The sequence below is a fragment of the Artibeus jamaicensis genome, unplaced genomic scaffold, assembly GCF_021234435.1.
Source record: "Artibeus jamaicensis isolate MK-2021 breed Jamaican fruit bat unplaced genomic scaffold, CSHL_Jam_final contig_478, whole genome shotgun sequence".
NCBI classification, from domain to species: Eukaryota; Metazoa; Chordata; class Mammalia; order Chiroptera; family Phyllostomidae; genus Artibeus; species Artibeus jamaicensis.
Genome location: NW_026521855.1, coordinates 315,817 through 334,161, shown reverse-complemented (window position 1 = coordinate 334,161; position 18,345 = coordinate 315,817). Strand labels below are relative to the sequence as shown.

Sequence of the window (18,345 nt, the reverse complement as noted above, 5' to 3'; positions counted from 1 at the left end):
CAGAGGTACACTCAACCACCTGAGACATGTCAGCTAGGGTGAAACTGTTTTCTTAGACAGCGTTCCCGATAGTTTGTTGTTAGTGTATAAAAAAGTAACTAGTTGCTCTGGATATTTATGTTGTGTCTTGCTATTTTCCTTAATTCATTTACTAGTTCCAGAAGTTTTTGGTGGAATTTTTGAGGGCTCTCTGTATTTGGTATCATGTGATTTACTCATTACATTTTTAACTGAATAGTATTCTTCAATTACTTATAACTGATGCAATCATTACATTCTTCAATGTAAACTTTAAAATCTATGTACATACATGTGCCTTTACCCTCCTATTGCCATTGTCTCTTCCTAACTCTCTAATTAAAAATACATAAACAAAAGTGTGTCAAGAAAGTTTTAAAAGTTCCAGGGCTTCCCTGGCTGGTGTGGCTCAGTGGACTGAGCACTAGCCTAAGAACCAAAGGGTCACTGGTTCCATTCCCAGTCAGGGCACATGACTGGGTTGCAGGCCAGGTCCCCAGTAGGGGGTGTGCAAGAGGCATCTACATGTTGATGTTTCTGTTTCTTTCTTTTTCTCACCCTTCTTGTCTCTAAAAATAATTAAATAAAATCATAAAAAAATAGTAAGAATAAAAATAAAATCTCCAGAGCTCCAGCAATTTCCTTCTATTCAGTTAGCATTCAAACAGTGTATTCACTAAATTAAAGGTATGACAAGTAAATACTGCTGGCTGATTTGGAAGTAAATCTTGAGAGGTGCCTGAATAACTGATTAACGCTTTTAGCGTGGTGACAAAAATGGTGCTAATCAAATATTAGACAACCAAGAGTTAAAGTAGAATTCTGAAATTATTGTAAAGATAATTAGTATTCAGGGGGATCGCACAGTTTCTAAGAAATTACCAGAAATACAAAACACATCCTGCCTGGTGGGGCTCAGTAGGTCAGAACATCATCCCATATATCAAAAGACTGTGGATTTGATTCTCAGTCAGGGTACACATGTAGGATGAGTGTTCAATCCCTTGCTTGGTATGCATATAGGAGGAAACCTATCAATGTTTCTCTCTCTCCTCTGCTCACTCTAAAATCAGTATGTATAAATCCTTGGGTAAGGTTTAAAAATAATAAAAAACAAAAAAACTCAGGCTAAACTGGAGTGCTGACAAATGCATAAATTCAATAACATTTTTTAAAATTCTAATTAAAAAAATGCCTGCAACCCAGGCATGTGCCCTGACTGGAAATCGAACTGGTGACTGTTTGCTTCACAAACCCACACTCAATCCACTGAGCTATACCAGCCAGGGCGAGATTCAGTAACATTTTAAAAAATATGTAAGAGTGCTCACTTTGGCAGCACATATATTAAGAAATGTGTAAGACTAGTACGGATAAAAACTGTTTTCACTTATTTCAGTGGAAAAGAACCTAAATTTGTACATTCAAATTCAATACTAAAATGACTGTCATAACAAAGACAATGCAATTTAAATTGCCACTATACAAAAAATTGGGAACGTCCCAGTTCATAGAAGGCAAGTCACAGCTTGCCATATATCAAATATTGAGAGGGAAACTCGAGCTAAAAAGGGATCTAGAAAGATGTTAAGAATAATAAGGGCTGAAAAAAATGGACAGAGGCAAGATTTACTTTAAATAAGACTTTATTTATTTATTTTTGGAGAGAGGGGAAGAGAGGGAAAGGGAGAGAGAGAGGAAGAGAAACATCAATGTGTGGTTGCCAGGGAAGTGAGAGATGTTTTAGAATTGAGAAAAAGGTAAGAACAACATAGCCTGATAACCATCTTTTCTTGATTCCCTTTTTCTCATATTACTATGCGATCTATGAATACGCCATAAAGTTTATGCTTCACAACAGTTCGTAGCATGATTCCTTCTCTTGTCTCTCACTGCTGTCATGTCAATCCAAGTTAGTCCAGGTTATTGCATTTGCATTCTATTTTCTCTAGTTCTAATCTTGTACCTTCTAATACATTTGCTATAAAGTAACATATTCATATCTTTAAAATACAAAAAAGAACCTAGCCCTTTCCTTCTTTAAATCTTCTAATAGTAGCCTATTATTTCTCAGAATCAATATCTAAAGTTCTTACCATACCTATAAATATTAATGTATAACTTAATATTGGAATGTTTATGGAAAATCACTATACCTAATTTATTCCTTTCCTTCATTCTACTACAGTTACATTGGCCTTTCTGTACTGTAAGTACACCAAAGCCTTTCACTTGTTTGGAGGCGGGGTGTCCTAAAATGTTTCTACTATCAGATCTATGGTTGTCTTATTTTCATTGCTTAGGCGCAGGCATAGAAAACATGTTCTCAGAATACACTTTTATAAAGCAGCATTCTCTATATCTCTAACCAGAAAAATATATTGTCTTGTTTAATATTACTCATATTACTTAACAGTTACCTATTTATCTATATGCCAATTTGTCTTTTTGGCAGAGATTTTGTTTTATACACTGAAGTACCTATTCTCATTACCAAGAATAGTGTCTGGCATAGAATTTTGCTTCTCCAACATCTGTTGAATGTGATTCATTTTGCATAAATCTTAGTAACATTTAGAGCTCTGGGAGAAACCATTACAGTTTTCAAGAAACTAACTTGATGTAAGAATCACAATAAAAAATTTACCAAATGACTACAAGTTTACCCCAACTCTTCAAATTTCATACATCTAACAAAAACTGAAATGAGTTACTAGTGAAATAGCATACAGGTATATTATCCTGGCATCCCAATTTTTGTATGGATATACTGATTGGGTAAAAGAAGATTTTAATTTTAGAGTAGAAATTACTTATAATAAGTTAGCACTATTAAAAATTTTATTTATTGATTTATATAGAGAGGGCAATGGAGGGAGAAAGAGACAGACAGAAACATCAGTGTGAGAGAGAAACATCAATTGGTTCCTTCTGAAATGTGATACACTCAGGGTCCAAACCCACAACCCAGGCATGTGTCCTGATTGGAAATTAAACCGGAGACCTTTTCTTTGCAGGATTATGCCCAACCAAGCCTCACTGGTTAGGATAAGTCAGCAGAGTTTTTAAATAATCAAATTTACATGAACAAACATACATTAAAAAACAATAAAAACATACAAACACTGGTTTAACTATTAGGCCAGAAATTCCCCAAACTTGTTTGACAAGAATTAGTCTTTGATGATCCATAGTGAAGGGGAAGAGGACAATTTGGAGAAAAACTACTAAATGGCACTGTCTAAATACGCATACTAAATGGATATAATAAATGGAATAGAAACTAGGCTAACAAATCATAAGCTATTAGCACATACAAACACACACACACACACACACATATGAGTATATATATATTCAAATTATTACTCTATTGCATTTGTAGTAAATGGGTCAGGAAGCTAAGAGAAGGATGATTAAATTAGAGCAGCCAGAAAATTTTACTGTTTTAGTTAAATGACTATTCTGAAAGTTATGAGATTAAAAAAATTTTATTTATCTATTTTAGGCAGAGGGGAAGGGAGGGAGAGGAACATCCATGTGTGGTTGCCTCTTGTGTGTGCCCTAGTGGGGACCTGGTCCACAACCCAGACATGTGCTCTGGCTGGGAATTGAATCAGTGACCCTTTGGTTCTCAGGTTGGTGCTCAATCCACTGAACCACACAAACCAGGGGAATTTATGAGATATTTATATTATATTGTCATTGTCTGTTGATGCAGGCAAACATCTAGTACCAAAAATTGTTAAAGTCTTGGGAAATCAGTTTAATCAGAGATTAAGGAAAAGCACAGATGTGTGAATTTAGTATAGAATTGTGTATCATAATTCCTCTGTATACCATAATGACAATCTATTTGGAAAAAAAATAAATGTACACATACATATTTTCCTTATGGAAGAAACTATTTTTAACGTCAAAAATTTTGGCACTGTTTTATCATTTCAGGTCAGCTGACATATTATTCATTGGGGAAACAATACTGACTAGTTAACACTCCTCATTATACTCTACACCCACCCAGAAACTGTAGCAGTTTTGAAAAGCACTTACTTAATCATTTCAAAAAGCTTGGGATCAGAGACTTTGATATTCCGAGCCATATTCCAAGAAAGATGAACCATAGGCACTAATGACTTCACACTTTGCAATTTGTTCCATTCATATCGTTCCACTGCCAATTTATATTGGCAGGCTAGGAGAAAAAAAAAATTCTTAAGTTATAAAGTAACCCAAAGTAATGAAACATATCACCTCTCAGGTGGTAAGTTTAACACCAATTCCAAAAATCTCAAGATACTAAAAAGATTGTTTTACAGTAATAATAGTTTTAAAAGGATTTATCATGCAAACAACACAGTGTTCAGCACTGTGCAGGGCTCATTTCTATGCTCATACAAAGCTTTATGGATTTTAACAATTCTCATTTTGTAGATTAACTCCCCCCAACAAAGCATAGATATGTTAGTAATACAAGTATCTGTTCTTGGATATCCAATTCTTTGCTTTTGTTTCTTTCTTTAAAAAAAAAAAAATCAGGCCTGCAAATCAAAAGATCGAGATTTGATTCCTAGTCAGGGCACATGCCTGGGTTGCACGCCAGTTCCCAGAAGGGGGTGTACCAGAAGCAACCACACACTGATATTTCTCTCCCTCTCTCCTTCCCTTCCCCTCTAAAGATAAATAAATAAAATAAAAAAATCTTCGCCCAAGGATATATTTACTGATTATAGTGGGGGAGAGAGAGGAGGAGAAGGGGAGAGGCAAATACTCATGTAAGAGAGAAACATTAATTGGTTGTTTCTTATACACACTCTGATCAGGGACCAACCCACAACATTTTGGTGTACAGGAGGATGCTCCAATCAACCGAGCCACTGTGCAAGGGCTGGATATCCACTGCTTAAGTTGAATAAACTCCCTGTACTGAGAACATTTTCCTAGCAGACATATCTTTTAATTTTTAGTGAGTTAGTTTTCAACACAGAAAAAATCTACATTAAAAATGTGAAATCTGTTAATGTACTATTTGAAATACCTGTAAGTGGACCAACATTCCAAGCAATGTTGTTGCACCAGCCGACAGCTTGAACCCAGTGCACAGTGCCTGCATTTATCCAGACCAAATCACCAGGTCTTTGAATAAACCTATACACAGGAACATTTGCTTCATAAAGCTCTTCAAGATTGGGCCACCAAGAACTCATGAGAAAATTCAGATTATTTCTGAAAAATAAATGTAATAAAAGAAGTTATTCAATATTTCATCAATATGTGTGAATTTAAAAAAATAGTTAAAAGACGTTTTCAGTGAGTATTTCATTAAAACTTAACAGCACTGAAATAAGAACTGCATTTCACAAAATGAAGGCTTGAAAACAAAATTAATAGCAGGTGAGAATAGGTAGATTTAAAGATTTGGACTATATACTTAAACTTATTTTTCAAAAATCCAATATTAAAAGTGTCACATTATACTTCTATAGAATAATTTTTAATTTGGTTTTAATAATGAATATTCTGATATATTCCTTTCTGAAAAAGCTCTTAATAACTGAAATGCCTCAGGAGGAAATTGAGAGGGAAGACATCACACTACCTAACCTCTTAATCAGAATAACTGGCAGATGTACAAATAAGAAACTTCCCTTAATTTAGCGATGCACCAAGACTTTTTCTACCTCCCATTTTTCTCCAGGAATTTTGAGAATAGTCCTGATGAAACAAGAACTAAACCCCATCAGTACCACCAACACAAACAGAACCAATTATTAAGCTTTAATTTTAAATTTTGATTATTTACTGTGTTCCTTCATGACATTATGGAACTACATTAAGATTTTTTTCTGTAAAGAATTTAATAACATACACTTCAGGTATTCCAAATTATTTATTTTCCTCAAGAAGACAAAGTTCATATTATAAAACTCTTTTTCAATATTTAAAAAATGGTTTTTATTTTATTTTTGTTTTCTCAAAATGTAATAAAGTGTGTCTTGGACTTGTCTATATGAAAACTTCCTCTCTTTTTCACTCTCCTAAAATGGAAGACTTTTCTTGACATAATTCTAGCAGAAGTTAATAAAACAACAAGGAAGGAGGAGAGAGGGAAATTGAAATGGTAAAACTGTTAGAAATATTTCACCTCATACTACTAATGTAAAACTGGAGAAAACTTGCCAGTTACAAAAAAAATAAAGGGAAGAAAGGAAAGCTTACAAAGGCAAGTATATCAAACATTTGTTGTTTTTACTAAACTTCAAAACAAAAATTGATTTCAAGATAAATGTTTTGGGCCCTGGATGGTGTAGCTCAGTGGATTGAGATTGAATGTGGGCTGTGAACCAAAGTGTCACAGGTTCGATTTCCAGGCAGGGCACATGCCTGGGTTGTGTAAGCCAGGTCCCCAGTAGGGGGCGTGTGAGAGGCAACCACACACTGATGTTTCTATCCCTCTCTTTCTTCTCCCTTCCCCTCTCTCTGAAAATAAATGAATAAAGTCTTAAAAAAAGATAAGTGTTTTGGACAGTCATAAAATTAAAACAGGGATTATAACATCAAAGGCAATATCTTTATGAGAAATAAAATTACCCTGGAAAGATGAGAGAATAAGCGCCATTTCTACAAATTTAGGTAAATGCATCATTCTAACTTGATGTTTTTAGTACTCTGAAATTCAGACATTTTGGACACCACCTGTCTTTTCCAATGATTTTTGACTTAGTTCACTTGTCTATTTGCAGGCAAGAAAAGTTAAATCCTGATAAGAATCAGCTCTTACCCAGAATAATAAGAATGCATTGAACATGTAACAATTATTACAATTCATATTTCTAACTTTAAAAAATAAATGTTTTCAGTAGCACAAGAAAGACTTCCCATAATGACAATTCTCTTTTCCTTCCATATTTAAACTTCTAGAGTTAACTGATACATAGAATTTGTATAAAAACAGGATATTTTCCTAATAAATCTTAAAAAATTTGACATTAATCTAAAAAAAACTTTATACATAAGACCAAATTTAAAAAGTACTCAAATCTTCCCATAATATGAGTAAATTTTGGAGTATTTTTTTACCACTATGATGTACTTTTTGCAAAATAGATTGATAAAGACCCATAATGTCATGAGTATATTATGAGAATTTCATGCAATTTTTATTATAAGTAGATCATGTATAACATATTTCACACATATTAGTGTATGAGTTATATGGTTATATCAATATCATTACCAACTATGAAAAATAGGTAATATTCTTGGTACTGGACAACTGATAATTTTATGCTGATTTATAAAGGTACACAGCTTGAGTCATTTATAAGATATAAGGGTATTTACTTTTAGAATTCTTACTGTTTCCAAATTCAACTGCAACAAGCTTAATTATATTTAAAGCCCATTTACCACATAAGTGTTGATTCAAGCATCAATTTTTTACATGAACATTAAGAAACAATTCACTTCCCTGTCTTCTGAATTCATTCCTGTTACTGCATGGACTGATTCCATGGTCTTTCATTTATTACTCCACATAACAACATATAAAATTTGAAATAAAATTATTTAAAGTTAAATTTCTACTAAACAATAATTGCAAATTTAGCATCATATTTCTGCCCTTTATAAAATCTCTGGTTCAAAATTACTTTAAAAGTTCAGGAACCCACTTTTCACAGAAGTCATTCAGAACACCCCAGTAATCTTCAGGAACAACAAACCATTCACAATCACCTGGGCCAATATTTATGTTAACAGAACAGAAGTTGTTATTTTCTTGATGACCTGAAAGTTAATGGGGAAAATGTCATTATCATACTGTAAATTCAATGGGACAAATGTGTCTTTAAATAACTTGGTTGTTTTAAATGCTCATAGGTACATGGATAGCATATGATAACCAATAAATATTGGTATTGTCATTAATATTAGTACTTCCTGTATAAACTAATACTTACAAAGAATATCAGAAAGTTAATGAAGATTTAGTATTTTGAAATATAACTGCTCTTTAACAATCCTCACCACTTAACTTCTATATAACATCTCAAACTGACATTGGTGCACACTTTAAGTGCTCATAGTTAAAGATTGATGGCACTGCTCTGGCATGAAGTGTTAAAATTAGAAATGTGGGAAACCATGACAGACTGACTTAAAAAATTTCAGAACAGTGCCCAAGAGCAATCAGAATCTTCAGCATACATTTAAAAATCATGTGAGAATGTAAACTCTTGTAGGGCGTACCATTAAGAATGTATGTTAGGTAACAACAGACACAAACCTTTTACCAAAGAAATGGGACCTCAAAATGTTTCTTTGAGTTACACTGGTTAAAACAAAACAAAACATACCACATGGTTCTGTTGAAGAACTAACGCTACACAAAAATCAACTCCAAGAATACAGGTCCAACACAAAATGGTGTAAAGACATGGAAGTTGTCTCCTCTCCCATATACTCTGAACATACACCTATATTAAGAACAATTCCTCCTGAGACACAACTGAGTGACAACTGAACAGCATATGCACAAAACAGGAGAGAAAGACTATTTAGAGAAGACTATGGAAGCTCAGAGAGATCCTGCCAAGATTAAAGGAGCAGGTGGGTGGCACTGTTTGCATTTCTGTAACTTTCATAGCTTAGTTGTGAGTTCTAACCGGGAGCTCTGGCTGCTGTAGTCCCTAGGTACCATTGCGGAAACTAGCTCAAGTGGAAACAATATTGCACCACAGAGTTTACACAAGCTTGCTTGTCCCAGGGAGATACAGTGAGTCCAGAAAGCTGGAATACACACACACCAAGACACTACCAAATGTACATGGGACAGCATTGCCTTTATAAGAGAGATATAGCAGAGTGTGCCCTAAAAGGGAGGCCCAACTCAGACTAGGCTCAAGTAGCAGTCAAATCAATAGGAATGGGTAGACAGGGCAGCTGTGCCTCAAGTAATAGGAAACTAGCAGGGCAACCAGTGTGCCCAATCTCATAGGGCTACTCTGTACAGCACAAACTGCTCCTGAAGAAGACAAGAAAATCAACGGGGATTATTACATTCAGAGCATACAAGACACTGCCTTAATCAACAGCAGAGCCAACAGGGTGCTGTGGGGCCATCCACATGGATTACCAACTAGACCAGCTGGGCAAAAGGAAGCAAACACTTACCAGGATGTCCTGTCCATATGTACTCCTCTTGGGAAGGTAACACCCCAGTATGGCAGATGCCTGCTTCAACTCCATCCAATCTAAAAGTATCCTTCACATAATCTACATAATACTACACATTACAACGTTTAAAGCATTGGAACAGACAGCCATGTCATCTAAATTACAGGAACAAACACAGAAAGTCTAACAAAATAAGGGACAACATATTCCATAAATGAAGGAACAAAACCAAAAAAGGCAGAAATGAACTTATAAAATGTGTATCAGTAACTTACCATATAAAAATTAAAGAAACTGTCAAATAGATACTCAGCAATTTAAAAGACAAACTCAGAGAACTTCAACAAAAAGTTAGAAAATATGATAACATTCAGAGATGAAGAATACAATAACGGAAATGAAAAAATACTGGAAAGAGTAAATAGCAGATGAAAAAATACAGATTATAACACAAATACTGAAAACTCCCCAATGAAAGTGGCAAAAAACCCCTTCTTTTAATGAGAAGATATTGTCACATAATATCCACTAACATGGCATTGTGTGAATCCAAGAAAGCAACATTCAAGGATATAATTGCTGAGAACTTTCTTAATCTGGGGGAAGAAACAGACATTTATATCCAAAAAACTGCATGTTCTAGGTAATATGAATCCAGAGACCCACTCCAAGATATACTATAGTTAAAATGACAAAAGTTAAAAATAAAGAGATAGAGACTTCCGCCAAGATGGAAGCACAGGTGGAAACACTTTGTGTCCTCGCACAACCAAACCTAAAATCAACAAAGTTTTCACAACAATAAATGCAACCAAACCACAGAAAATTGAACAATACGGAGTCCAAAAACAACGAACCACTCAGCTAAACCGGTGAAAGGGTGGAGCCAGGAGCAGAGCAGGTCAGGCAAAAAAGATCCCCCGACCCGGGTGGTGCGCAAGCAGCCGAGGACTTGGATCCCAGGTGCGGGGTAGCTATGGGCGGAACCAGGGAACCAGGGAAGGTGGGGCTGGCTGTCTGCGGGTCCTGCATTTGCACGCAGATAAACCAGTGGAGAGATGAGCATTGAGACAGACTGCACAGGCCCAGTTGCAGGGCGGTGGGCTTGGACATTTACGCTCAGATAAACAGGTGGAGGGATTCTGGAGGGCTGACTGGGTGAGCAGAGAGGACAGCCATTGCTCCCCCTCTGACCCCACCCCCACATGCAGCTTCACAAATCAGCAACCTGGATGGCCACGCCCTAGTGAACACCTAAGGCTCTGCTCCTCATACTTAACAGGCACAAACAGATAAAAACATGGCTCAAGAACAACTCAGAGCCCCAGAACTGATAAATCTAAGCGATGAAGAAATAGCCAAACTTTTGGATGCACAGTTCAAAACACTGGTGATCAGGATGCTCACAGAACTGGTTGATTTTAGTCACAAATTAGAGGAACATATGAAGGCTAAACTAGTTGAAATGAAGGGAAATACACAGGAAACCAATAGTAATGGAAAGGAAACTGGGACTCAAATCAAGGGAGCAGACCAGAAGGAAGAAAAAAATGACCAAACAGAAAAATATGAAGAACAAGAATTCAAAAAAATGAGGAAAGGTTTAGGAACATCCCAGACATCTTTAAATGGTCCAACATCCAAATTATAGGAGTACCAGAAGGGAAAGAGGAACAGTCATGAGTGGAAACCTTATTTGAACAAATAATAGAAGAGAACTTCCCCAACCTGGCAAAGGAAATAGACTTCCAGGAAATCCAGGAAGCTCAGAGAGTCCCAAAGAAGTTGGACCCAAGAAGGAACACACCAAGTCCCATCATCATTACATTAGCCAAAATTAAAATGAAGGAGAGAATCCTAGAAGCAGCAAGAGATAAGGGGACAGTCACCTACAAAGGACTTCCCATCAGACTGTCAGTGGATTTCTCAAAAGAGACCTTACGTGTAAGAAGGGGCTGGAAAGAGGTATTCCAAGTCATGAAATCCAAAGACCTACAACCAAGATTGCTCTATCCAGAAAAACTTTCACTTAGAATGGAAGGACAGATAAAGTGCTTCTCAGATGAGATCAAATCAAGGAGTTAATCATCACCAAGCCCTTATTATACAAAATGTTAAAGGGACTTAGATAAGAAAAAGAAGATAAAAAATGAACAGTGAAAGGACAGCAAACTCACAGTTATTAAGAACCATAGGAAATAGTTCTTTGAAAAGATAAACACTATGACAAGAGTCACCAAGAAATAAAGAGAGACGATCCAAATAAATAAAATTGACTGTAAAAAATCACTCAGAAAAACCACCATATTTTTCAGACCATAAGATGTACCCCCCAATTTTGGAAAGGGAGTGTGACTTACAGTCCAAAAAATACAGTATATGTCAAGAAATTCGAAAACCTGGATGAAACAGATGGACTTCTAGAAACATATAGTTATCCAAAACTGAATGAAGAAGCAGCAGAAAGCCTGTACAGACCAGGAGCAGCTGGTGGTATCAAAGCAGTAATCAAAAAGCTCTTGGCACACAAAAGCCTTGGACTGGACAATTTTAGTGGATAATTTTATAAACATTTATGGAGGAGTTAATCCTTATCCTTCTCAAACTATTCTAAAAATTCCAGAAACAGGGTACAGTCCCAAAGTCTTTTTATAAGAACAGAACCAACCCAATCCCATAACCAAATTAAGACAGCAAAAAAGAGAAAACTACATGCCATTATCTCTCAACAACACAGACACTAAAATCCTCAAAATATTGGCAAACTAGATCCAACAATACATTAATGAGATCTTACACCATGACTAAGTGGGATTCATCCCAGAGGATGTAAGAATGCTTCAATATTTGCAAATCAATAAATGTAATACTACATCACATAAAAGCAAAAACAAAAACCACATGATCATATGAAGAGATGTGAAAAAAGCATTCCATAAGGTACAGAATTTATGCATTTTGATAAAAACACTTAGTAAAGTGGGAGCAGAACATTCCTCAACATAATAAAGGTCACATACAAGAAATTCACAGCCAACATCACACTCAATGGGCAAAAACTAAAAGCCTTCCCATTAATATCAGAAACAAGACAAGGGAGTCTACTTTTACCTCTTCTATTCAATACAGAATGGAAGTCCTAGCCACAGAGATCGAGAAGAAACAGAAAGAAATGCCATTCATGCCTTGGCTGGTATATCAGATTGACTGCTGACCCAGGAACCTATGGGTCACCAGTTTGATTCCTAGTCAGGGCACATGCCTGGTTGTGGGGCAAGTCCCCAGTAGCATGTGCATGTGAGGCAATGGCACATTGGTGTTTCTTTCTTTTTCTCCTTCCTCTCACTCTAGAAAATGTATAAAAAAACATTGAAAAACAAAAGAAATAAAAGCTGTCAAATTTGGAAAAAAGGAAGTTCTCATTATTTACATACAACATTACAGTGTAGATAGAAAACCCTATAGACTCCATCAAAAAACTACATGGACTAACTAGAGAATTTAGCAAAACAGTGGAATACAAAGAACATACAGAAACTGACCACATTTTTTGTGTACCAACAATAAAATATCAGAAATAGAAACAAGGAAAAAAGTCCCACCTGGTATAGCAACAAGAAAAAAATCTGAAAGACTTGTACTGAGAAAACTACAGAACACTGATGAAAGAAATTAAGAAAGACACAAATATATGAAAGCATATACCATGTTCATGGATTGGAAGAATTAACACCATCAAAATATCCATACTACCCAAAGCAATTTACAGATTCAATGCAATACCTATTAAAGTACCAATGACATACTTCACAGATATAGATCAAACACTTCAATAATTTATATGGAACCATAAATGACCCCGAATAGCAGCTACAATTCTGAGAAAGAACAAAGTAGGAGGGACCACAATACCTGATATCAAACTGTATTACAAGGCCACTGTAATCAGAACAGCCTGGTACTGGCATAAAAACAGGCACACAGACCAATGGATTAGAACAGAGAGCCCAGAAATCAACCCAACTCTCTATATTCAATTAATAGTAAACTAAGCAGGTAGAGCCTAAAATGGAGTAAAAATAGCCTCTTCGACAAATGGTATTGTGACATTTGGACAAGTACATACAAACAAACAAACAAACAACCCCACAAAAACCCCAGAACACTACCTTACCCCATATATAAAAATAAGCTTATGATGGATAAAAGTTGGCACAGTAAAAATCCTAAAGGAGAACACATAGGAAGTTCCATATAATCCATTTACCACTTTTTCACTACTATATCCTCCAAAGCAAGGGACATAAAGGAAAGAATAAACAAATGGGACAATATCAAATTAAAAATCTTCTGCACAGCCAGAGAAATCATCAAAAATCATCAGCAAAATGTAAAATGAACCAACTATATGGGCAAATCATATTTGCCAATGATACCTCAGACAAAGGCTTTAATCACCAAAATATAAAGTACTCATATGACTCCACTCCAGGAAGACAAACAATTCAACTAAAAAATAAACAAAAAACCTGAACAGACACTTTTCCAAACAGGACATACTGAGGGCCCATACAAATATGAAAGGATGCTCAGCATCACTAGCCATCAGAGAGATGCAAATTAAAACCACAACGAGATATCATCACACACCTGTCAGAATGGCCGTCATAAACAAATGAACAAACAACAAGTGCTGGCAAGGCTGTGCAGAAAATGGAACCCCAGTGCACTGTTGGTGGGAATGCAGACTGGTGCAACCACTATGGAAAACAGTATGGAATTTTCTCAAAAAACTAAACATGAAATAAATGTCTTTTGACCTGGCCATTCCACTTTTGGAGTTATACCCTAAGAATCCTGAATCACCAATTCTAAAGAACCTAAGCACCCCACAGTTCATAGTGGCACACTTTGTAATATCCTAGGAGTTAGAAGCAGACTAAATGCCTACCAGTAAACGAATGGATCAAAAAATTATGGCACATTTACACAGTGGAATACTACACAGCAGAAAGAAAGAAGGAGCTCTTACCCTTTCTGACAGCTTGGGTGAAACTGGGGAGTATTATGATAAGTGAAATAAGCCAGGTGGTATAAGACAAATAGCAGATAATTTCACCTATAAGTGGAACCTAATCAACAGCAGGCATAATAGAACCAGAAACATTGAAATGAAATACAGAAAGATAGAGACCAGAAGGGAGGGTGGAGGGATATAAGAAAAGGAAGGATGGGAAAGGGTCACGGAATGTATATAAAGGACCCATGGACAAAGACAAAACTGGGGAGGATTGACTATAGCAGTTGGGAGTGGGTAGGGATGGGAGAGTAATGGAGGGGAAATAGAGACAATTGTAACTGAAGAACATTAAAATTTATATGAAACAAAAGAAAACCACTAATAGTCCAAGCACTGTTGGGGAAGAAGGACAAAGAGATATATATCATTTCCCTTGATTTCAAACTACATTACAAAGTTATAATAATCAAAAATGTATAGCCACAAAACAAACACATAGAACAATGGAACAGAGTAGAAAGTCCAGAAATAAACACTTGCTTGTATGGTCAATTAAAACAAAATGAAAAATACACAATGGGTTAAAGACAATCTCAGTCTCTCTAATAGGTGTTATTAGGGAAACTGAACAAGTAAATGCAAAAAAAGTGAAACTGACAACTCTATGACATCATATAGAAAATAAGCTGAAAAATGAATTATAGATGTAAACACAAGGACTGAAATATAAAACCACTAGAAAAAAGATAAGTAGTACAGCTTAAACATGTCTTATTAATACTGTTTTTTTGAATACCTACTCTAAAGGAAGATAAACAAAATGAGAATAAATGGGACATTGAAGTAAAAAAACTTTGTATACTTTGTGTGGTATTGAAAATTAACCTAAAATGTAGATGTCCACCTGCTTTCTACACTTTGTTTGACATTAAAAATTAAACAGAAATTTGGATGTTCATTCTTCAAATAATCTGCAGCATACATTTTTTACTTAATTTTAGACAAAAGGCTGAGAAGTGACCATAGCATATATTTTTCAGGGTAGAGTTCTAGCACCATTTTTCAAACCTCAATGCAAAGGCACAGAATATTTCTGTTTTTCAAGAGAACTTTATGCAACACAGAAGCTTCCAGCTGACCTTTCATTGGAAAAGATTAATCTGAAATGCTATGAAATGTTAAGAAAAACATAAAGTAAAAAAATAAAACAAAATTCCTCATATGTCTTCTAACCAATTAATATGTTCAATAAAACATGCCATACACTGACAGCAGTATGTGATAATACATATTTTTGTACAAAGATGTTTTAAAGATACAACATGTAACACATTGTGGAATGTTACATATTGTAGAATATATAGACTACATATTCTCATTGTAGGATATAGCTTTAACAGATGTAGATCTTTGGTTGGCTTTGATGATACAGGCCATGATTTTGAACTGAAATTTTTATTACCCCTTTAGGAGAAAAAATTCTATCAATTATTATATATTTTTAACAACAAATGGCAAGAGAATTAGTTTTTTCTGTTGGTGCCTACATAATATATAAACCTCTTGGCTTATAAAGCCTGAAATGCTTACTCAAACCCTTTAAAGTTTATTGACTTCTGAAGTAGAAAGTTTCTTTTTTTTTTCATATTTTTATTTAGTTATTTTTCAAGTACAGTTTTTTGTCTATTTCTCCCATCCCAGCCTCCCCCGTCCCATGCTCCCCACCTCCCTCCCATTTCCACCCCCCTTAGTTCTCGTCCCTGTGTCCTTCATATTTGTTCCTCCAAATCCCTCCCCTTTTCCCCCTTAAATTTCCTTCCCTCTCCTCTGAAGTAGAAAGTTTCTGAGTCCATTTTTAAAAATGTAGCAAAATAGAAAATTAGAATATATCAGTACAATCAGTATGTACTTGAAGTATTTTTAGTAAATTTTTTATTATATATAGTAAGCATACTAAGGTCATGATATAATATAGTTCTTGATATAACTGTGGCTAAATAAATTTGGAAAGCTGTCAGCTTGTAGCCAATGGGATCAAGCCAAAGCTTTTACACTACCTTAAGTTACTTTACTCAGTGAATAACTTAATGCCTCCTACCCATATTATATTTTCTTGTTTTTATGTTTAGCTATTAAAAAACACATGGACATAACAAATTAATACTCTCATCTCAATTATAAGAGTGATTACAAATATTTTTACCTATAAGAAACACTAACAATTCTTTTGATTTAATAATTACAAATGAAAAGAAAACAATTTTCTAAATGTATCACACTGGATTAATGCTTTTTTTCCAATTACATAAGATATGTTAGTCCATAAAAATAACCTGGTGTTCGACTCCCTGGAACTTTCATGTATAGTTGAACAGTATTCATGCCCAGAATGGTATGACCAAGGTGGCTTAGAAGATTTCCTGCTGATACCACCCGAACAAAAGCAGGAAGTTTAGTCAGCTCATGTAGCTGCAACTTCCACCTGAAATAAAGCAACAGATCAAAAGTGTAATTTTGGTAAAAACATTTAAGAGAATTATCTGTATCTCAAAAATCTCATGGTCTAATCAGAAAATATTTAAATCTCTAACTCTTATAGTTTTAAGGTAAAAAATAATGCAGTGTTAAAAAAGTTCTAAAACATTGAGGTAATTGTATTAAAACCAAAAATTTATAGTAATCTTGTAAATGAAAGAGAATTTTTATTTTTAAATTGGTAAAATTAATGTTTTGACACTCTTCATTAAAAAAAATATAATCCAAAACTTCAAAATATTTCAAAATGCTGGTATTTGTCACTAATAATACAAAATTACTAGGACTAAGAAACAAAAACAAGCAAACAAAAATCCCAAACAATCAGGCAATTACCAATCCTGCCATCCTATTTCTACATAATAAAAGAGAATGGGGGACTTACTTTTTGTCATCAGAGAGGTCAATGTTAGTCCCAAACTTAATGGTTTTAAAAGGTCCTTTCCTTCTCTTTCCAGAACTTAAAAAAAATAAAATTACATTAAATCCATGACTACTGGGCAGAAATACCGAGTGAACACTAAAAGTTACTCACAAATCTGATGATGTGGATTCATTATCTGAACATTCTTTATGTTGCATTCTTTTTTCATTTTCTTCCTATAGAATAAACAAACATTCATACATAATACGTTATATGTTATTGTTTAATTATACAAGGACTAAAATAGACCTACCTTGAAAACTAAATTTCTAAAACCAAAATTCATAAAAAGTATCTTCAATGACTACATTCAATAATACATCAAAAACAGTCAAGCCAAACATCATGATATTCAACCTCTTCCATCCACAAAATAAACATTGTAAAAATTACTTACGCAAATAGAAAAACAGTACCTACTGTGGCCAACAGATATTCAATATGGAAATGAAGTTCATTTTAAATAATGTGAAAAGAATTTGAGACAGAACTAAAAAAAATAAAACAAAAATAATATACAAAACCTGTGGTGGGGGGAAGTGCAGACAACCGTGCTTGAACAACAGAAATAACAAAACAGAACAAAAAGCCTGGCAACATTTTAGGAAGAAGAATTTTTCTATGTGCATATCCTAAGAAATAGATTTTATTCTCTTTTTTTAAAAACAAAGAACACAGTATGTTTTTCCTCACTGACATTCTTCTCTAAGAACGAAATCTGTAGTTTTTAAATTTTTGCCACATATTTGAGAAGTAAATGGAACAAAGTAGAGCAAGATTAGGGGACTAAGCATCAAAGGTACTTGTAAATGCCAAGTAGCAAAGCAAAGGCACATGTTCTAAACGGGGAGGAGTATGTTTGCAGACAAATATAAATTTACATAGCTAAAATATATAAACTAAAAAATAAAAATTTTCTACTTGTAATTATTTTTTTTAGTAATCTGACTGTGCCTGTGTAGATCATATTAATAAAACTACAACAATTTAAAGTTCTTAGTACTTTATGTTTCTGACGCAATAAATTCTATATAAAAATGAAATATTTACATAGCACTATTAAACATATTAAGTGCTGAATAAGAATATGTGAATAAAAAATCTTTTGATGAAGCTGCCAATATAATTCAAGAAGAGTATGAAATTGAGACAACTAGGTATTCACATTTTA

At 34.6% G+C, this 18,345-nt stretch overlaps 1 protein-coding gene across 14 annotated transcripts in view; it reads right to left on the bottom strand.

Annotated features, from left to right (window-relative positions):
- Positions 1 to 18,345, bottom strand: part of LOC128627868 (lysine-specific demethylase 6A-like) — a 235,619-nt gene that overhangs the window by 11,493 nt on the left and 205,781 nt on the right. For 13 of the 14 annotated variants that reach the window (XM_053668197.1, XM_053668198.1, XM_053668184.1 and 10 more), the window contains 6 exons: positions 17,286 to 17,350; positions 17,136 to 17,210; positions 16,549 to 16,697; positions 7,692 to 7,806; positions 5,057 to 5,244; positions 4,072 to 4,213 (listed from right to left, as the gene is read on the bottom strand). In XM_053668197.1, the coding sequence (XP_053524172.1) occupies positions 4,072 to 4,213; positions 5,057 to 5,244; positions 7,692 to 7,806; positions 16,549 to 16,697; positions 17,136 to 17,210; positions 17,286 to 17,350 (734 nt within the window). The remainder of the gene's footprint in view (positions 1 to 4,071; positions 4,214 to 5,056; positions 5,245 to 7,691; positions 7,807 to 16,548; positions 16,698 to 17,135; positions 17,211 to 17,285; positions 17,351 to 18,345) is intronic. The other variant, XM_053668187.1, reaches the window with a different exon arrangement.